The sequence below is a fragment of the Caretta caretta genome, chromosome 5, assembly GCF_965140235.1.
Source record: "Caretta caretta isolate rCarCar2 chromosome 5, rCarCar1.hap1, whole genome shotgun sequence".
Taxonomy (NCBI): Eukaryota; Metazoa; Chordata; order Testudines; family Cheloniidae; genus Caretta; species Caretta caretta.
Genome location: NC_134210.1, coordinates 45,262,360 through 45,284,607, shown reverse-complemented (window position 1 = coordinate 45,284,607; position 22,248 = coordinate 45,262,360). Strand labels below are relative to the sequence as shown.

The 22,248-nt window shown below is 42.1% G+C and overlaps 1 protein-coding gene and 1 long non-coding RNA gene across 3 annotated transcripts in view; one reads left to right on the top strand and one right to left on the bottom strand.

The window, feature by feature from the left end:
• HOMER1 (homer scaffold protein 1) overlaps window positions 1-20,753 on the bottom strand; it is a 146,706-nt gene extending 125,953 nt beyond the window's left edge. The window contains exon 1 of the mRNA XM_048849378.2: window positions 20,072-20,753. Coding sequence (XP_048705335.1) covers window positions 20,072-20,076 — 5 coding nt within the window. The 5' untranslated portion in view covers window positions 20,077-20,753. The remainder of the gene's footprint in view (window positions 1-20,071) is intronic.
• Window positions 20,752-22,248, top strand: part of LOC125636395 (uncharacterized) — a 35,661-nt gene continuing 34,164 nt past the window's right edge. The window contains exon 1 of one of the 2 annotated variants that reach the window (XR_007356572.2): window positions 20,752-21,091. This is a non-coding gene — a long non-coding RNA (uncharacterized LOC125636395). The remainder of the gene's footprint in view (window positions 21,092-22,248) is intronic. The other variant, XR_012668437.1, reaches the window with a different exon arrangement.

The following is a 22,248-nucleotide window of genomic DNA, read 5'->3' as shown; positions in this document are numbered from 1 at the left end:
CAATTTGTGGTTGGCCTTGTGCTCTACTTCCTTCAACCTCACCTCTATAACCCTTCGGTAAATGTATACCTTCTTCTACACGCTGAACTTAATCCTACAGACAAGACTAATCCGACATGTGACTTTGGATACAGAACATCCTGCTGTCAGCTGACTACCCAGATAAAAACTGTTCACCCATTCAATGGCACTGCCATCTACAGACAGCATCTGCAGGTCATTCATTTCCATTTTATAGGAGGCACAAAAGCATTCGTTTTACCACTAGTTTCAGAGTAACAGCTGTGTTAGTCTTTATTCACAAAAAGAAAAGGAGTACTTGTGGCACCTTAGAGACTAACCAATTTATTTGAGCATGAGCTTTCGTGAGCTACAGCTCACTTCATCGGATGCATACTGTGGAAAGTGTAGAAGATCTTTTTATATACACACAAGGCATGAAAAAATACCTCCTCCCACCCCACTCTCCTGCTGGTAATAGCTTATCTAAAGTGATCACTCTCCTTACAATGTGTATGATAATCAAGGTGGGCCATTTCCAGCACAAATCCAGGGTTTAACAAGAACGTCTGAGGAGGCGGGGGGTAGGAAAAAACAAGGGGAAATAGGCTTGAATAGAGACTGGGAGTGGCTAAGTCATTATGCAAGGTAACCTAAGTTAATTGTATCCAATTTGCAAATGAATTCCAATTCAACAGTTTCTCGCTGGAGTCTGGATTTGAAGTTTTTTTGTTGTAATATCGCAACTTTCATGTCTGTAATCGCGTGACCAGGGAGATTGAAGTGTTCTCCGATTGGTTTATGAATGTTATAATTCTTGACATCTGATTTGTGTCCATTTATTCTTTTACGTAGAGACTGTCCAGTTTGACCAATGTACATGGCAGAGGGGCATTGCTGGCACATGATGGCATATATCACATTGGTGGATGTGCAGGTGAATGAGCCTCTGCTAGTGTGGCTGATGTTATTAGGCCCTGTGATGGTGTCCCCTGAATAGATATGTGGGCACAGTTGGCAACGGGCTTTGTTGCAAGTCTAGGTTCCTGTGTCAGTGGTTCTGTTGTGTGGTATGTGGTTGCTGGTGAGTATTTGCTTCAGGTTGGGGGGCTGTCTGTAAGCAAGGACTGGCCTGTCTCCCAAGATTTGTGAGAGTGTTGGCTCATCCTTCAGGATAGGTTGTAGATCCTTAATAATGCGTTGGAGGGGTTTTAGTTGGGGGCTGAAGGTGACGGCTAGTGGCGTTCTGTTATTTTCTTTGTTAGGCCTGTCCTGTAGTAGGTGACTTCTGGGAACTCTTCTGGCTCTATCAATCTGTTTCTTCACTTCCGCAGGTGGGTATTGTAGTTGTAAGAATGCTTGATAGAGATCTTGTAGGTGTTTCGTCTCTGTCTGAGGGGTTGGAGCAAATGCGGTTGTATCGTAGAGCTTGGCTGTAGACGATGGATCATGTGGTGTGGTCAGGGTGAAAGCTAGAGGCATGTAGGTAGGAATAGCGGTCAGTAGGTTTCCGGTATAGGGTGGTGTTTATGTGACCATCGTTTATTAGCACTGTAGCCTCCAGGAAGTGGATCTCTTGTGTGGACGGGACCAGGCTGAGGTTGATGGTGGGATGGAAATTGTTGAAATCATGGTGGAATTCCTCAAGGGCTTCTTTTCCATGGGTCCAGATGATGAAGATGTCATCAATATAGCGCAAGTAGAGTAGGGGCATTAGAACAACACTTCCTCAGCTCTCGTCCCCTAAGTCAGCCCTAAAAATGTTGGCATACTGTGGGGCCATGCGGGTACCCATAGCAGTGCCGCTGATCTGAAGTATACATTCTCCACAAATGTAAAATAGTTATGGGTAAGGACAAAGTCACAAAGTTCAGCCACCAGGTTAGCCGTGACATTATCGGGGATAGTGTTCTTGACAGCTTGTAGTCCATCTTTGTGTGGAATGTTGGTGTAGAGGGCTTCTACATCCATAGTGGCCAGGATGGCGTTATCAGGAAGATCACCGATGGATTGTAGTTTCCTCAGGAAGTCAGTGGTGTCTCGAAGGTAGCTGGGAGTGCTGGTAGCGTAGGGCCTGAGGAGGGAGTCTACATAGCCAGACAATCCTGCTGTCAGAGTGCCAATGCCTGAGATGATGGGGCACCCAGGGTTTCCAGGTTTATGGATCTTGGGTAGTAGATAGAATATCCCAGGTCAGGGTTCCAGGGGTGTGTCTGTGCGGATTTGATCTTGTGCTTTTTCAGGGAGTTTCTTGAGCAAATGCTGTAGTTTCTTTTGGTAACTCTCAGTGGGATCAGAGGGTAATGGCTTGTAGAAAGTGGGGTGTTGGAGAGCTGCCGAGCAGCCTCTTGTTCATATTCCGACCTATTCGTGATGACAACAGCACCTCCTTTGTCAGCCTTTTTGATTATGATGTCAGAGTTGTTTCTGAGGCTGTGGATGGCATTGTGTTCCGCACAGCTGAGGTTATGGGGCAAGTGATGCTGCTCTTCCACAATTTCAGCCCGTGCACGTCGGCGGAAGCACTCTATGTAGAAGTCCAGTCTGCTGTTTCGACCTTCAGGAGGAGTCCACCTAGAATCCTTCTTTTTGTAGTGTTGGTAGGGAGGTCTCTGTGGATTAGTATGTCGTTCAGAGGTATGTTGGAAATATTCCTTGAGTCGGAGACGTCGAAAATAGGATTCTAAGTCACCACAGAACTGTATCATGTTCGTGGGGGTGGAGGTACAGAAGGATAGGACAGCTGCTTCTGCTGGGCTGAGAGTATAGTTGGATAGGTTAACAATATTGCTAGGTGGGGTGAGGGAACCATTGCTGTGGCCCCTTGTAGCATGTAGTAGTTTAGAAAGTTTAGTGTCTTTTTTCTTTTGTAGGGAAGCAAAGTGCGTGTTGTAAATGGCTTGTCTAGTTTTAGTAAAGTCCAGCCACGAGGAAGTTTGTGTGGAAGGTTGGCAGCAATGCCCCTCTGCCATGTACATTGGTCAAACTGGACAGTCTCTACGTAAAAGAATAAATGGACACAAATCAGATGTCAAGAATTATAACATTCATAAACCAGTCGGAGAACACTTCAATCTCTCTGGTCATGTGATTACAGACGTGAAAGTTGCTATATTACAACAAAAAAAACTTCAAATCCCAACTCCAGCGAGAAACTGTTGAATTGGAATTCATTTGCAAATTGGATACAATTAACTTAGGCTTGAATAGAGACTGGGAGTGGCTAAGTCATTATGCAAGGTAACCTATTTCCCCTTGTTTTTTCCTACCCCCCCCAGACGTTCTTGTTAAACCCTGGATTTGAGCTGGAAATGGCCCACCTTGATTATCATACACATTGTAAGGAGAGTGGTCACTTTAGATAAGCTATTACCAGCAGGAGAGTGGGGTGGGAGGAGGTATTTTTTCATGCTTTGTGTGTATAAAAAGATCTTCTACACTTTTCCACAGTATGCATCCGATGAAGTGAGCTGTAGCTCAGGAAAGCTCATGCTCAAATAAATTGGTTCGTCTCTAAGGTGCCACAAGTACTCCTTTTCGTTTTACCACTACTGCTCTTAAGTCCCATAGAGTCTATAGGTTTTCACAGCTGTTCCACCACGAGCTGTCATTGGTCAATAGTCTCTCCCAGTAAGACAATATCAGCTGCATACCCAAGATCCTCTAAAAATGAATCTTTAGATTTCACACCTCTTACTACTTTGGCCTCAGTCAGCTTTGTCATCAGGTAGTCTATTATAACATTAAATAGCATAGGTGAGAGAAAGCATCCCTGCTGTATTCCTGAGTCTACTGAAAACCAGTCTAATGCAACTGTTGACCCTCACACAGCTAAGTGTTCCGCAGTACAGTTCCTCTACTAAGCACACTAAGCCCTCAGGCACACCATACTGGTGCAGCAGTATCCACAGTGCTGATCAATACAATGAGTCAAAAGCAGCTGCAAACATCTATAAACACAAAGTAAGCTTCTTATTGTCACTCTGGTGTGGTCAGAATGAGTCACCTGGAATTTATCTGCTATATTTCAGTAGCAAAAGTAAGTTTTCATAAATTGGCACTAAGTCTATGGTCATTCTCCTTCAACATATTTTCCACATCAACTTTAAACTCCTTGTCCTTGCCTTCAAGGCTCAGCCCCTGCCTCATCTCCACCTTAATTTATTACCACTCTTCTCTTCACCCAATGAATAAATTCTGCCTTATCTTTCCTCTTCACCTCTACTCACGCTTATTTGTGTGCATTCTTTCAGTGCTATGTATCAAACTCCCTTCTTATCCCAGTCTATTAAGCACCCACCAGTCTTCTTTCAATTCCATCCCTAACACTCATTTAGCATAGAAGCACTAACCTACATTAATAAAAATGCTTTTATCAATTGCAAAGTTTAAAGTTTAAAAGTCCTTTATGATGATGTTCTCATGATGTATTCTAGGTCTACCTATTTAGACTGTAAGCTCATTGGGATGGGGAAGTATCTTCATCAGCACTGAGTACAGTGTTGGTGGTTAGAGTGACAAATAGTAAGAGGGGCTAAAATGGATAAATACCCATTGTCTCCATCATCAATTTCCAAACAGTTCATATTTTCTTCCAGGCTGCTTTAGAAGCATGCTAAATTTTCAAAGGAATTGCTGATCCAGATCATAAGATCAGCCAATAACTATTTCATGCTACATGGGGAATTGGATGAGCATTTTTAAAAAAGGTAAATTAATTCATCTTACAGTAATAAGTATCAAATCAATTACACTCATTTTTAATAAGTACTTCAGGGCTATCTGCCATCACTGATCTGGAAAGTTACTCCTTTTCCTTATGTCTGACAACACACTGCACGATAAAGACTGTTACATTATGAGACGCTACGGCCCTTGATCTATAATAAAACATTGAAGTAGTATTTGTCCATTACAGCTGTTGCTCTGGATACACTATTCATTCACAGAGAGTAATATCTGCTGTTGGTGGGGCAGATTCAGTGTACACCTATGGAACTATTCTGTGACCAGATTCTCAACGATATAATGGACTTGGCTGAAGTGAATGACACAGAAGATTCAGATTTGAATCAAATGTTATACTTCTATTTTTGCAGGTTATGAACATGTCATCATGGAACTGCAGTTCCAACACTCCACATTATCAGGATAACACACTGTTAGATGGTTCAACCTAGATAGAAGTTATTTAACTTACAGATGGTATAATTAGAGAACAGATGTAATACAGAACTCTGGCCACTACCTAGGATTTTACCCAATTTTGGAACAAGAGAACATCATGTTATCCAGAAACATGTGGTGCATATAGAAGTACTCATTCAAGTACTGTAGATTGCTTGATCATATGAACATCAAATTTATATACTCCAAAGTATCCAAAACCTGAATGTATGAAAAACATACTATTTCAATAGAATTTATTAAGGTTCCAATTGATATGAATAGATCAGCAAGACCACACAAGTGTCAGCTACAAGGGTTACCTAGTATTTATTAAGTATATGCTCCTGGCACTATGTCCATCTCACCTGACAAATTCAAAGACAATGGTTAGGGCCCTACAAAATTCATGGTTCATTTTGGTTAATTTCATGGCAATAGGATTTTTTTAAAATCGTAAATTTCATGATTTCAGGTATTTAAATCTGAAATTTCATGGTACTGTAATTGTAAGGATCCTGACCCAAAAAGGTGGTGTGTGCGCGTTTGGGGAGGGGCAATTGCAAGATTATTGTAGGGGGGCTTGCAGTACTGCTACCCTTCTGCACTGCTTCTGGCGGCGACGCTGCCTTCAGAACTGGGCAGCTGGAGAGTGGTGGCTGTAGGCCAGGAGCCCAGCTCTGAAAAAAGCCAGAACCACCGCCAGCAGCAGCGCAGAAGTAAAGGATGGCATGGTCTGGTATTGCCATGCTTATTTCTGTCCTGCTGCCTTCAGAGCTGGGCCCTCAGTCAGCAGATGCCACTCTCCAGCCACCAAGCTCTGAAGGCAGCAGTGCAGAAGTAAAGGTGGCATGGTATGGTATTGCCATCCTTACTTCTGGGCACTGCCTTCAGAGCTGGGTACCTAGCCAACAGCAGCTGCTCTCTGACCGCCCAGCTCTGAAGGCAGCAGAGAACGGTGGCAATACCGCGATCCCCATAAAATAACCTTGCAACACCACTTTCCCTGCAATCCCCTCTTAGGTCAGGACCCCCGTTTGAGAAACACTGGTCTCCCCCACAAAATATGTATAGTATATGGTAAAAGCACACAAAAGACCAGATTTCATGGTCTGTGATGCGTTTTTCATGGCTGCGAATTTGGTTGGGCCCTAACAATGGTGTATCAACCTTGTGATGCCCAAGATTCTCTGAGAACTGTAAAGATCTGCTATAAGAGTTAGTCACTGATATATCCTCAGAACTGAAAAATAAAAAATAGTTTAAATTATTTGAAGCAACAGCCAAGCAGTAATACTAACCTTAAGAAGCTGGATGGGAGTGTGAAAATAATTTAATGGAATGCAGCCAGACTCTTTGCACTAGAATAAAGTTTTATAGTAGCATATAATCACCACCTGGTCTCCAAAAGCAGCTAACCAATCTCCAGGCTGCCTGCATTCATCATCCCTTATCTTCCAATGTGAATCCTTAACAGGTGATGAAACTAACATTAAATGTGTGTATCTGTAGCACCAGGAGTGCTTCCTCTGGGTCTGTCATCACCCACCCTCCCTCTGTAAAAAAAATCTGGGTAAATGCTGATCAGGCATCTGCTCTCAATTCCACAGGAGACAGAGAGATGTAGCCTAGTGATGAGTGCAGAGGTTATGAAACAGGAATTCTCAAGTTCTATTCCTAGCTCCTACACAGATTCAAACCATTTTTAAAGATATTGGCAGATAAAATAGAGAAATTAAGTTGTATAATAAGTGAGAAGAGAAGCTTTCAGGTAATATTTGAAGTGAGTGCATCAATGACTGGGAGAGAATGAGGGATTCTACCACATGGCAGCAGCTGCAGCCATGTAGGTTGTAGCACAGACAGTAGCCAGTGGGAAGTCTGGAGGAGGGGAGGGGGAACCAGGAAATAGACAAGTGAGAAGGAGAATAGTCAGATGAGATTCATAACATTTAGAACTGAATCCTAAAAAAGAAAAGAGCCAGGAGAGTTGCTGGAAAATAGCGATGTAGTCATGTGTCTTCCAGCGCGTGACAGCAGTAGCATTGTGTAGAGCTAGGATTTAGGGAGGCCACAGAAAAGAATGGTAACAATCAAAGGAGAAGATTATATGAAAGAAAGTTTCATCACAGGCTGAGTCAAGGTAGTGGTATACATGGGAATTGTTGAGGAAGTACCAACAGGCATATTTTCAGGTCTAGGAGATGCCGGAGATAGAGTTTGAGGTCTAAGAGGACACCAAGACTACTGACAATAGAAGCAAATGGAAGGTGGTTTGAGGTCTTAATGGGAGAGCCATCAAGAGGAAAGAGCCTAGTTAGACCATCCAGTCCATCTCAATTTCAATCCAGGAGAGTTCTGCAGAGAACACTTTTAAATATTTATTCCAGCCTAGTTTTAAAACTTGCAAGCAATGGAGTTATATTTGAGGATATACTTTGTCTGTCCCAGAAGCCATATTATTTCTGTCTCCTTTTTCAGACACCATGCCCAGAAGTGAACAAAATATCCCCAAGCGATGGCATACCATTGACTTGGCATTATAACACTTATTTTCTATCAATCATTATGCATCTTCACATTTGATTTACTTTTTTGACTACCACTTCATGCTGATGAGAAATTTTTATTGATAAGTCAACAACTATACCCATGTCTTTTTTCAGCTAATTTTGACACCAGTAGAGTTAATCCTTTCAAATAGCAATTTATCAACTCTGAATTTCATCTGCCATCATACTGCCCAGTCACCTATTTCTGTTAGGGTCTTCTGAAATCCTCTCTAATATTAATCACCCTAGATATTTACGTGTCTTTTGCAAATGCGTACAATTAATGCATAACTGCCCTACTTTGACTTTAAAGAAAATTACTTTATTTTTAAAAAAAAAAAACTCTTCAGAGTTAGTCCTCTGATAGTCTAGAAAACCAACTAGCACATATGCTGTATGTATGATTTGTTACTGTGAATTCCCTAACATTCACAAAGTTCAAAAGCATGATGACATTTCATTTTCAAAAATAGATGTCTTTTTGAACAGAACAGCATTTACTAGCAACAAAATAAATGGCATATAGAAAATAATGTATTTTGCAAATAAGTTTAAAGGTGATGTACAAGCAGAAGTTTGCAAATGTTGTTAAGTTTAGAATATGTTGAATGCCCCAAGACAAAGGTAAACCTGAAGAAGAGCTCCGTGTATCTTGAAAACTTCTTTTGGTGAAAGACAGCCAATAAAAAACATTACCTCACCCATCTTGTCTCTCTAGAAGAGAACGTTCACCATTAGAAGTAAATTGCAGCCAGAAGTGATAGGAGTTGTAGGGGACAACAAGTGGAGACATGCTGTCAGAATAACTTCACTTCAGAATAAGTGATGATCACTACTAGTGATTTGGAGCATAGGTGTTATCCAGACCCCTGACTGCTCTTCTAAATAAATTTTCTGGACAGTATTTGGTGCTTTCCCACCACACTTTTTCAGGCCTTTGACCAGATCAACCTATGCTATGCAACATACTCATCACTTCCATCCACCGGCTTCACTCTTCTTTTAAAGACAAACAAATCAGCTAGTTAGTACATATTTTATTTCAAATTGCTATCACACCAGCCTGCCTATCTAGATTTAACAACTTCCCCCACTAGCCAGTGAAAATTAACCTATTATGGCCACACGCAGCAGAAGTGGAGTACAAATTGACCTATAAGACATATCTTCTAAGCCACAAAAGAAAGAATAAGAGCTCAATCATGTTCTCCTTAGTATCTGCATCTACCTTGTCTGACAGACCCCTGCTACCCATTCCTCAAATTTTGGAAGTGCTACTTCATTTGCTTGTTTTCCTTCCATAAGCTTAGACAAAAAGGTGCCTCCTTGCAGCTGAATCAAATGCTCAAGCTCTACACTAAACCCTTAAGAAATCCATTGATGTATTGGTTAAAATGTTTGTAATAGCTTAACCCTCACCTTTTAATTTAACAAGTTAAATAACTTGAGTGTTTTGAACTGGATGAGTGCTTACAAAGCTAAATGGCTGCAAATGGGGGTCTTAACATTGTGGATAATGTTTCAAAAGATCCCTCTCAGAGCTATGTTCATGTTTTTTTTTCAAATTCCTGCAACAAAACCAACACATTGGGTGGAAGGTTTGGCTTCCTACGTCCAGCTGGCTACTTAGCTACTCTTCATTCCCCTCTCCATGCCAAACAAACAACTATGCCACAGGAAAACTCATACTTGGGCTTTTGTTTGTATCTTCCTCCTCTCTGGTCTCCTTGCTCAATCTCCTCCAGTCCCTCCAAGATACCATGCCTAAAATAGATTCTCCTAACCCCTGCCCAGTTACTCTCTCCACTGAAAACATCCATGAGCTGTCTCACCTTCATCAAGTTCTGATTTCTCCTACTGTCCTTCAAGATTCTACATGTGCTACCCATGCTTATTTCTTTCTACTCCCATTTTTTCTCCACCCAGATCTCCTTCCTCACCTCTTCCTTTGCATTTCCCATTCATCTCTGGACAGTACTTGATACATGTTGCTATCACATGTAAAGTCCTTTCTGGCCCTGCTGAACACGGCAATCACCTTCTTCATTCAAATCCCTTTCTTAAAATCAATATTTCCATGAAGCATCAAGTGTTAATCCACTTAAAAACAGACAGTACTGATATACACCCGTATGTAACATTTACTACTTTAAGACCCATTCTCCCAGTCATTCAATGCATTTTGTATCCGGATTTTGTAGGTTGCAAATTCTTTGGGGCAGGGACAGGATCATCAGGCACGTTTTGTACAGTGATAAGGATACTGTCAGTAGTCCAGTTAAATATTTGAGAAAAGAAATATTCAAAAGAGAAGAATGGAAAACAAAAAAAAGTTGAACCAACGTAGGTTAGTTTTGTAAACAATTCAGAGTATGCATCAGTGGGTACTGGAAATTAGAAGTCCATAACTCATATGAAAGTATAGATGGTACAATGCCTTGTTTGAAAGTAAGTAGGCTAAATAACTGCTAAGGCCCCAAATTACTTATGTAACTAGAATGCTGGTGAAAAAGCCACCTTCAACTACCATCCATTATTTCTTAGTTTCCTTCACTGATTACATTTGTGTATACACAAACCAATGGCTATTCTTTTACTCAGCAAGTTTCTAGTAAGAGACACAAATTCATTTTACATTGTCTTACTATTTTCAGTTTTCAATATGCTAATAATTTTTGTTTTGATAATTCCTGGCTGCATCTCAAGACTTGGGTAACACTGGAGATTTTCACAGCTGGGTGAGGGAGAGCAAAGCCTTTTGGCACCTGAGAGGTATGGGCCACATGGTTGGCAGCTAGGAATGGTGGGAGAGACATTTCAGCTGAATACTTCATTGCTAAAAATAAATCAAATATTTACCTTTCAGACTTAAGAACTCACTGAGTTTACACTTCTCCGAGCTATATTTAGGCTAACGTAGATTTGAGACTTTTCACCCTAACTTACACTAGTCACATCCACAGTGTCTTTGCAACCATATGGATGAGAAGCATTTTTTAAAACCAAAAACAAATTCAAGAACTTAACTTGTGGGAATGGGTCGTTTCCATAACCAAGGAACATAAGAGGACCTACTTATACTTAGGTTTATGTTGTCAACAAGATATTTTTAGAGAATCATGAAAGGGTACTTGTCCCAATACAGAGACCAACCCAGCCCTCCAGATGGTCACAGAAAACTCTCCTAGATTAAATCCTATGACTCATGCCCAGAGAAGATGGGGAGAACAGGGCCAATGTCTGTGAGGACACAGCCTTGGCTCCTGCACCCAGAGCTGGCCAGGCACCATGATGGGGACTTACTCTATGAGGTAGTAAATTAAAGTGTGTGTATTTGGGAGGTGAAGGGGTTTGAAGAGTAGAAAAGAAGCCGGAGAGGAACTGTGAATTTGAATCACAATTTCTCTCAGAGCTGCTTAGCTACCAGCCATCCTTTCAAGCCAGCCAAGCCCAAAGGTGCAAACTAGTTGACTTCATACTTGTTGGTGACAACCAATATAAGATATTAGAAATATAGGTTTACCCTGTTTTTTCAAGTGAAAGCATCAGTCAGTTGCACTTGGAATGAGAGCAGCTGGATGCTTGAACAGTGTCTTTCTGGATTGGTGTTATTGTTTTTGTAGTAGTAATGACTGCTGTCACCAGCATTATATTTGCCAGCAGAACAAAGATATCAATCACAGTACACTTCGGTGTCATGCCAGCAGCGTGTGTTTGATTTCTAACCCTGCTGTTTAATTCCTTGGAACTGCAATGTATTCCATGCTCCTCCTTCCCAGAAACTAGTAACCTGCACTATTACCACTCCTATTGTTAATTTTGTCTGACCCCAAAACTGTGCAAAGTTAGATGCGTTAGGCTGCTATCTGTAATTTTAGTCCTCGGACCCCATTCTAATAGTGCCTTACATGGTTCTTTCATGATCATTGCACTTAGTCATCCTTTTTCATTGAATCCTAAAAGAGACTGTATTACAGACATTTGTAAGAAATCAACATTTGAGAGATGTTAAATCTTGTTAAAAAGTCAGGAAATTCAGATTAAAGGTTCCAATAGCAGCCTTAATTCTACCCCCTTAAAGGCATATTTACCTAGAAGTAAAGATCCTACTAATGGTGGCACATTATTTGAAACCCCTCAAAATTAAAGACTTTTACAGGACCATGCTTTCAAATTAAAAATCTGTCCACACAGAGATAAATTCCTACCTACCATTATAGCCTTAACTCAAAGCTTCCCAATTTGTATAGTTTTTTTGGTGCTTGGCAGCTCTGTCATCACACCCTTCTGTTTGTGCCCTTCATGGAGGTAAAGATTGCGTCAGTATCATATCACAGAGTTAAAGAAAAAAAAATACATATACCTTCACCCTACCACCAACACAATGAACCCCCACACATAACAGACTGGAAACTAGAGCTAGGAGCCTGAAACCCAAGCTGCAAGCTGAAGAACAACAGCTCCATTTTGTTGGTTTTGCCAGTTTATTCATTCCTTCAACATCATCTGAACCACATATTCCTGATCTTTGAGGGAAGGAGAGAGAAAGGAAAAAAAAATTTTTTTGAAAGAGAGGAAGAAATATATAGTGAAGCACAAACACCTGCTTTTGCAGTTCACTTCAAGTCTCATCCTAATTCTCCACTAGTTGCTGCTAATTCAATCACATCTTTCATTATATGAAACATGAAGTCTGTAAACAAACATGTCCTTTAGATTAAAATAATAATAATAGCTGATCAACAGAAACTGTCCTATCTACTTACATATTTCAAAACTTCTTTACGTATACACAATTTGAGATATACTGGAAGTTATAGCTACAAGATTAATATTTCATCAAGGTGATCTGGACAGTTATTTTATACAGATATCTGTAATCCAGTTTTACAAACACTAGAACAAATACTTTTTTCTCCCTATGCATTAGTGTACCGTGGAGGTAGATAAGCAACATTTCTGACTTAAAAAAAAAAATTAGCCATACAGTTCAACATCAAGTTGCAGCGCTGAACAGAGGTGACAAATAAGAGTGAAACAGATAATTTTTGATGGACCAATTATTATAAGAAGGAATTTTTATTTTTAAGTGTGTAACTTGCTGTGCTTGCCTGTATATTACTTCTTGTCCTGGCCCCTGTGCACGTGCATAGACTGCAGACACCCACAGATGGCATAAGAAAAGCCATACTGGGTCAGACTAAAGGTCCATCTAACCCAGTATCCTGTCTTCTGACAGTGGCTAATGCCAGGTACTTCAGAGGGAATGAACAGAACAGATAATCATAAAGTGATCCATCCCCTGTCACCCATTCCCGGCATCTGGCAAATAGAGGCTAGGGACACCCAACTCGGGCTGCTGGGCCACTTAACTGCTATGTAGATGTTCCAGGTCAGGCTGGAGCCCAGGATCTAGGACCCTGCAAGGTGGGAGGGTCCCAGAGCTTGGGCTACAGCCGGAGCCAGAACATCTCCACAGCAATTTAACAGCCTTGCAAGCCTGAGTCAGCTGGCACTGGCCAGCCGTAGGTTTTTAATTGCAGTGTAGACATACCCTATGACTCTTGAGTTTTTAATTTATTAAAAAGAACATTTAGCCAGTAGTGATGCACTCTGCTTCTAATACAAGTGACCAACATTACACTAAGCAGTCATGCTGTTATGTTTTCATCCTTTAAGTGGATTGTATATTAAAGCTATTCATAAGAACCTGTGGTAATTCCATTATCATTTGCAAGCCATAAAAAGACACACTCAGCAGCCCGCTAATCTATTTTGAAATGACACATTAACCAAGAGATATGCAATGCAGCAGTGTCTGTAGCTTTAGCCACATCCATTTATTATGTATTTGAAAGACATCCCAAGAATAAAACCACTCGCAAAATAATCCTCTGGTATCCGCCATGTTTGTCTTGAGACATTAAGGGTGAGATCCTGGGCACACTGAAGTGACAGGGAGTTTTGCTACTGACTTTAGCAGAGCTAGGATTTCACCCTTAGGTACAGTTTTCGTCCTGATCTAGCTATACTGGTTTACCAAAAAAAGGCAATTAATTGGTGCAACCCTTAGTGGATAGAGTTATACCAATATGAAACCACATACATACTGTGGGGGCAGGTCATACCAATTTCACTATATTTGTCTCTAAACTAACAAACAGTTGATGAGTACAAAAGTTTTAGGGGAGGGGGGTGGTCTAACGTGTCTGACAAATCTATAAACATGCTCAAGTTTGATTAGGGAGCAGGATTGGGATAGAAAGGTGTTTTCAGCCCAATCTACTCCATGCCTATGTGCTGAAAGGCTGCAAGAGCAGTTTTAATCTTCTGATGCCTGTTTCAAGGCCATAAAAAACACATGCTTTAAGTGTGTGGAGTTCCTGCCAATGTTACTTCCTCGGGTAGTAGTCTATGAACTATTTAATATTAAGAACAAACACAAACTGGATTCTTTCTAGACGTTTATACCTCACTCATCTAGTACATACACTTTGTTGAGTGACCTGGGTACATCTGTAACAAAAGTTCTTCTTATTTGTTACTACTCTCCACTCCTGCCAGAGGAACGGGTGTAATTTTTTAAGCGTTAAAGTGTTTAAGTGGAAAAGCAGTAGCAGTGAAAAATCTCTTTTTGTCCTGAAAGTGCCACCGTCTGTGGCTTTTGTGGAAGGGAGTTTCAAGATCACGAATGCATTAACAAAAAGCTCTTCCCTCATACTTATAAGCAATATTTCCAACTTCTGTAGGAGACCACTACTGTTGAGAAAAAGCTGGTTCCTGGGTGGTTTGAAAAAACATCAGGATAAGAATCTTTAAATTTGATGTGGTGTTCAACAGGGGACATCACATCCTAGCTGGCTGTTTAGTATAAGGTCCAGTTTGTGGTGTATGAAGGCTTCTGGTATTGTCAAATATTGTTCAATACTCAGTTAATGTAGTCTGCAAGAAGAAATAGTCTGCTATTTATATCTCTGAAATGCTTTTTTTAAAAAAAAAGAAAAAAGGTGAAAGTGACAACATTTCTCCTCTGTTTTATAAATCCCTCAGATGAATATTTAAGTTGTATAGCATGTATGTCTATGCTGTAAGCCCAAACAAAATGGTTCATCACAATTCAATGTAGCTTTTACAACACCAATTGTAAGTTTCCCTTTAAGTCTAGGGTTTGTTTGGGGGCAGGGGTTGGGAGGGGTCAGAGGGATTGATTGAGGCTACGTCACACTGGCAATGGAATGACAAAACTTTTGTCTTTCAGAGGTGTTAAACCCACTCCCCACCCCGAAAAACAAAAAAGTTTTGCTGCAACAAGCACCACTGTGAACAGCACGTTGTTGGCAGGAGCGTTCTCCTGCCGACAACGCAAACACTGCTTGTTGGTGGAAGTTTTTTTGTCAGCAGGAGAGCTGACAAACAGCGGCTACACTGCACAACTTTTAGCGGCACAGCTTTAGCGGCACAGCCGTCTCGCTAAAAGCTGTGTAGTGTAGACATAGCCTAAGTGTAACAACTTGCCTCTAAGAGTTTTTCCCAAAGTGCATTAAGCTACTATGCACTACGACATTCTTAGTGAGCAGTAAGAGTGTCCACATGGGGAGTTATTGCACACTAGCTACTCCACACTAACTGCTGCAGGTTCTCCCTCCTTCCCTCTCCCTCCCCCTCTCCCTGTAGCTAAGCCCTTGGTAAACTCTCTCTGAGACACAGTCCCACACAATTGAAGAAAAATCCACTTTTTAAGAAGATTTAAAGAGACTGTGTGTGTGTGTGTGTGTGTGTGTATTTGCTAAAAACTGGAGTGTTAGCTAGATGCCTGAGACTCAGAGAACAAGTGTAGGAGGAGTCAAAATTAGGGTACTCAATCAACTAGAAATATGCATTCTGCCAGGTGTCTTAAAAAGAGCCCAGGCATGCACTATTTCAAATACTCATGCGGAACTTCTGTGTAAATTAAATGAATAGTATCTGTGGAATAACTACATACATACTACTTTCTACAACATTTCCCAGCTGATGAGAAAGACTTGCTATCCTGACTGTGCAACATTCCAGGAATTTTTTACAAGTGTAGGTGCATGCAAAAACCTTTACACCTGAGGACTAGAGGCTGACAAATGTCATAACTATTATTAGAGAAAAAAAGAAAGCAAAGATAGGAATTACTGTAATTTTTTGATCATTCAGCAAAGGTAAAAAAAGGCAAACCGGTTGACAATTTCTTTGTATTTTCAAGAAATATTTGACAAAGTCCTGCAAAAAGGCTATTAAGGGAATTAATAATTTGCCGGGGGCCTGAAGGACGTTCACTAGCTCACCGCTGCGGCAACGTGCTGGCTATCTAACTCAAGTATAAATTTGTTGTCATTGCTACCTACTCAAGCCATATGAAAGAAAACGTTGCCAAACCTCCAGGATTGTCCTGGAGTCTCTCGGAATTAAAGATTCCTTCAGTCCAGGAATACGTCCAGCCAAAATTGGTAACCCTAACGAAAGAAGAAGATTATAGGGCAAAAGGTAGTGTAGTAAACCACAAGTGTAGCTGTGATCATTTTTCACTTTGCAAGGTTAACAGCTGTGCCCAAGTTTTTCATAGTAGAACTGATATTTAAATATATTTTTCAAATATCTTTAAAAAAAAGCGGTGAACAACAAATTGGCAGAACTTCTAGATGACAAAGTTGTCTTCACTAAGTTAAAATAAAGAAGGTGAACAGACAGCAAAATTGCAGGTGAAATTCTGTGTTAAACAATAAAAGGTAATACTCATGAGTAGTGCAAACTATTTCTTCTAATAGGACTTGGATTGAAATTACCTGTAGACACTCAGGAAACAGAGTATGACTGGAGATAGAGAAATTTGTATACAAGGAGAGACCAAGAAGATTGGAACTGTTCAGTGAGGAGATGAATAAGAGTGGGCATGATGAAAAGGTACAAAATAATGAATGTTACGGACAAAAGTAGATCATGCATTTCTATTTACCTTCTCTTATATTACAAAAGCAAAGGGACATTCAATGACAGTGAAATGCAACCAATTTAAGACTGAAAAAAAGGAATACTTTACACAGTGCATAGTTAATCTATTAGCCTCAGTATCTTGTAGCAATGAGTTCAAGAGTTTAGAAGGATAACACTTATAGTGTCAGTAAGAACATCCAGTTACATTAGAGATGACTAAAACAGCAAACTTCTCTTGTGGACAGGTTACTCCATAATTGTCTATATGGGGTTTCTTGTGCTTTCCTCTGAAGCATCTGGTACTAAGCACTGAAATAGTTACACCATTGGTGTGCTCTGGCACCAATTTGTATGTTCATAGGCTGAGTGAGAGATGTGTAGAAAAACAGCACCTCTTAAGTATTAGATATGTTTTTAAAATAGATGCACCCCTCCTGCCTAAATGTCTCACTGCTTCTATCAGAGTAGCCATGCACTCTTGTAACTTGACTGTAAAGGATTAAACTTCAAGAGTTTACAGTCATTCACTTTGCATGCCACTTTAATTTATTTTGAATAGAAGCTTGATGAAAAAGCCATGATCAAGATAACTTTAGAAACTGCAGTGTTACAGTTGCTATATCTTACATTCGAAAAAGTGTCTACACAAATGCCACAGGGTACCCTCTAACACAAAAAAGGACTTCAGTCCCATGAAGGGGATGGATACTTCATGCTATGTGGCTTTCACCATGAGCAAAATTACCCATTCTTTACAGTGGATTCAGCTGAATCTGCGCTAAACATGGTTCCCATGCACTCATTGTGAAACCTGTCAGGAACAGATAAGTGTAGACAAGGCTATACAGCAATAGTCTTAGCAATGGTTAATATCATCATTCCTGATCCGATTGTGCCCATTCCTTTACAAAGAAATCTGCAGAGAGAATAGTACATCTTCTGAGTTAATAAATTTCTCTACATTATCCAGCATGCACTTTCGCTGAAGAGTCATTCTTCAGATGAAGATCTGCTAGTGATTTTCTGCTGAAATTACTCAGTTAAGGGACCTATTCTCTGGGAAGCCATTTTTGTAGTCTCTCCTCTCTCTCTCTATACCCCAAAAGCCCCTCGTTTTATATATCTGCAAGAAGAGGTAATTTGCACTGGCTAATTAACCACAAATAACCAACACACCATACCAACACACTTTAATTTCTCTGCAATGGTGAAATATTCAGTTTATGCTGGCTAGCTTTTATTTTCAGAAATGATAAAGTTGTGAAGGGGTGAGGAACTCATTACTTCTTACTACAGAATAGTGAAAACTTAGATATTGGGCAGAACTTGTATACCCAGGTAGTATTAAGTATGTTCATATTTTTCACCGCTCTGTGAAGGACAAAATAGATTTTCCATTCCTATGTGGCATAAGATCAACTAACCAAGTTCCTAGAAAAACTACTAAGAGCAGACTTTAGTAGTATTTTGAAAGTCTTCCAAAAGCAATAATTCCTACATCTGAATTAGTTCAGTTTTAAGGTCTGTACAACATTTATATTCTATGAAGACCCCACAATCATTTAGCCATTTGTATCACAAGGAGTACCTACATTACTGCTTGCTTGAATACATCTTCTATGTATGTAGCTTGCTGCAAATGAAAAGTGAGTTGGGTTGTTGTCTGCTGGGTGAGTGGAAAAGAAGAGAGAAAGTAAGAAGATAATAGCTAGCCTAAGAACAAGAGAGGTACACCACTGGGATCTAAAAGATTATCAGTCTATCCATCCCATGTCTTATATATAGTCTACTCCAGAATGTAGTCAAAACTACCTAAAGCCCCCACAAGAAGCTGCCGAAAAAACTGGAGATTTAAAATGCCCATTTAAACTGTCCTTGAAGAGAAATGCACTTTTCACTTCCCACCTGGTGTACCCAATTTCATGAGAACAAATCCTTATATGAATTAGGCACCGAAGGACCATAACTTGTCTTGAGTCACATTTCTGTCTGAAATATTGGCCTTACTATTGTATAAAGTTGGTATAATTAAAATATCAGGAAAAAAAAAGAATTTTGGGGGTTTACTCGGTGCATTTTATAGCATTTTCTTTATAATCCACACTACTGTTTCCTGTGTATAGTGAATTAGTCAAATTTCCCCAACTGATGTTCCGTGCAAAGAAAAAAGGAGAAAGTCATTTAAAAAAAAAAAAGAGAGAGATCATATGTTTTTTCCATTATACTTGGTAGGGGCTGTCCAACCAAGTGTGCTGCTTGGGATGATTTCAAGACATTTTATAAAAATTCCAGTTGGCCATGGGAAAAGATTTCCAAAATGGCTAAGTCACTTCAGAGTCTAAATGACTTAAAATTTACCCCATCTCTCTACTTTACAAGTTCTGATGAACACTGAATAACTAGTGTACAGTAGTTTTCCAATACAGAGAACATTCTATAAAAGTTGGGAAGACTACACATTAAATCTAATTTCTGTTCTGTAGGGAACCTGGAAGAGGAGCTAGAATAAATCTTTCCTTCCCTGGTACCTACTGTTAAGTTAATGTAACAAGCTATACTTTAAACTATGGTTCAACTCTGAAAGTGACTAAAAATGTCACTGAAAGTTTTCATGTTTCTCCCATTCTCGGATCTGAAAGTCAAGCTGGGTTCTTTTCTTCTTGTGTGTCAGCACCAGAAAGAGAGTTCTGCAAACCAAGTTATGATCAATGAAACCTGCACAACTCTGCTGTCTTTGGTGGATTTGCCCAGGTTACTAAATGTAATTAAATAATTCTGAGGATGCCAAATAATAGAATACAAATTGCTTTCTTAGCTGATCTGGCCCTGCAGAGCCAATAGGAGTAAAATGGTTTGTCACAATGCAAGTACGTATGACTAGAGTCACACAAAGAAATGATCAGTTCAGTAGTGAGATGCCATTTTCATTCACTTTTCAGAGTAGAAATTAAAAATGTAAACATGAAATAGATGTTATCCCAGTCTGGAAAGGGCAGAAACACCAATTTGCTGTTTTTCTAGCTATTGTTTCATGTCTTGTTGCTGAAATACTCCCTAGTTCCATACTCATTAGCAAAAACCTGTTATAGAAATAACAGTGTCCTTTAATACAACTCCTGGTGCCCTATTCAAGTCCATAGTGCTGAGAGACCAAAGACTAGATCACATGGCCATGAAAGCATTCATTCTACTAAAGTTAAAATGACAAAATTCTACATACCAGACTTCCTGTACCAGAAAAACTTATCGACAATAGAAATTAAAAGCTCATTTGCTCTGCATTTCATGTCGGACCTATGTATTTTGCTTATAACTTGTGAACCACCTGGAAACCCAGTTCCTTCTATGGAGCTCCCTCTTGACAAGTCCATTTCTTAGTATGAAATCCTTACCCCATGATGCCCAACGGAAGCTTGAAGTGAAGGTGCTCTATGGACGATTCCCAGAGGATTTTCCTCGCCTCTCCACCACCTGGTTCTCTACCCCTCTGGTCCGACGTTCCCTTAGCGATGGTGACACGAGTCTGGGTCACCACGTTTCCCGGCTTGATTATATCCCAGGCTTTTCAGAGAAATCCAAGTGGCCTCGCGCTCCTATTAGCAGGGCTTAAGCGCTGCCCTAGCGGGTCAGCGCCTCCCACAACGGGAGTCCGTAGGCATGTGGAGTTGTAGCCAAAGAAATCACAATCCCCTCTGGAAGGAGAAGGAGCCGAGGCGTCCTAAGGAAGAAGCCCGAGGGGGGTTTCTCCCATATCCTCTCGGAGCACGGTCTTCTCCAGCCCTAGAGTAACTCCAGCCCACTGCCAGAGGAGATGGCCTCGGAGGTAGTAGCAAACAGCAAATCCCCTCCCCACAGCCAGCCAGCCTCTCCTTGCACGGGGAGAAGGGGAGACGCTCGCCTCTCACGGGGGCGAGGGACCCTGCAGCAGCGTTTATCCCCCGGGTAAGCAAAGCCCCAGGGCAGCGCGAGCTCGGGGTATGTCAGGTGCAGCGCGGGATGGGGCCGGCGTTATGCGCAGCGCTCCCCGCCGCTTCTCCCTCTAACACCCCCGCCGGCGGCAGCAGCAGCAGGATGGGGGGTATCGATTCATTTTCCCGAGCAGCAGGCGGAGGCGGAGGGAGCCGTTTCACCGGCGCTGGCATGAGGCTCCCCGAGAGCGGCAGCAGCAGCAGCTATGCGGGAGCACCGGTGGCACATCCCCCGCAGACAGAGGCCCCGCTACCCGGCCGCCGAGACGCGGGGCGCCGCTCCCTCTTCCAGCAGGGACAGGTCCTTTCAGTCACGCCTCATGCTGCAGCGACCGACCGGGCGAGCATCTTCCTCCGGGCTCGGAGAGGCGGATCAATCACCGAGAGCGGCAGCGGGGGATGGGAGCGGCAGCGCCCCCCGCTCCCCTATGCCGCAGGGGAACGGTAAGGACCGAGGGACTGAGCCGCGCGGCCCCCCCCGCTCCCTGGCCCCGCACAAGGCGGCGGGATCCCAGTGTCGCGCGGCGACTGGCGTATCGCAGCTGGGAGCTCAATGTCGGGCTGCACCCGGCTGCTCCAGCGCCCCCGAGACGCCGGCTCCCCGCGCACCTCCCCCCTCCCTCACACCCGCCCCCGCTCCAGCTCCGCTCCTTCTCCGCCTCCCTTGCTCCCGGGAACAGCAGCTCGTCGGCGCCGGGGAACAGGCGCTGCTTGCCCCGGCCCCCTCGTCTCTTTCTCCCTCACCCCTCGGGTGCCGGACCAGGCGCTTGTTCTGTCAGCGAGACCGCGGCGACTTAGCGGTCCCGGCTCGGCACTTGCCCCGCCTCCTCCCCGTGGCCGGGCACCCTACGGTCCCCAGCAAGCTGCGCCGCACGCTCCCTCCCTGTGCTCTGCAGCCCCGACGCTTCCCACAGCTGCACCTGCTTGCTCTGTCTCCATCCTCCGCTTGGGGACCTTTAAATAGGACACGTCAGCGCGTTCCCCTACGCACAACGTCACACACTGCTCCCGGCGCTGACGTCATCGGGGTGCGGGGGATGATGTCAAAGTGTTCCACGCCGCCGGAAGCGTTTCTATATTAGGGAATGGAACGGAAAAGCAGAGGGAAACCTCGGCTGCCGCCCACTTCCATGAGTGATCTTCCCCAGAGTACTAGCTGTGCCTTGTCCCAGTGCATTCATCTCCCACCTCCTCTGCCCACCTCACAGATTCTCCACAGAACACCTTGTGTTCAGCAAATGGGAAGAAATCTGGAGTGTGCTCATTCTTGGCTCTCAAGTCCCAAACTGTACCATCAAAATAGTTAACAAGTCCAGCTGCCTCCTATTCTACCAGAAAATAAAAATGCATACCAGATGCATCTCAGAGAATAAACACTACAAAAACTTGGAGAATAAAGACTATAAAAACTTGGAGCCCCTGAGACCTAGCCAATTTTTGGTTTCCCTCTATACCTCCTGAATTGCATAGCCTGGATAGAGAACAGTTATAGCAGGATCTTTGCAATTTTTGGCCCAAAGCCCCAAAATATATAATCTAAATATAAAACAAAGTATGCCTCTACTACATCACTCTAAAAATCCAGAACCTGATGCATTGCA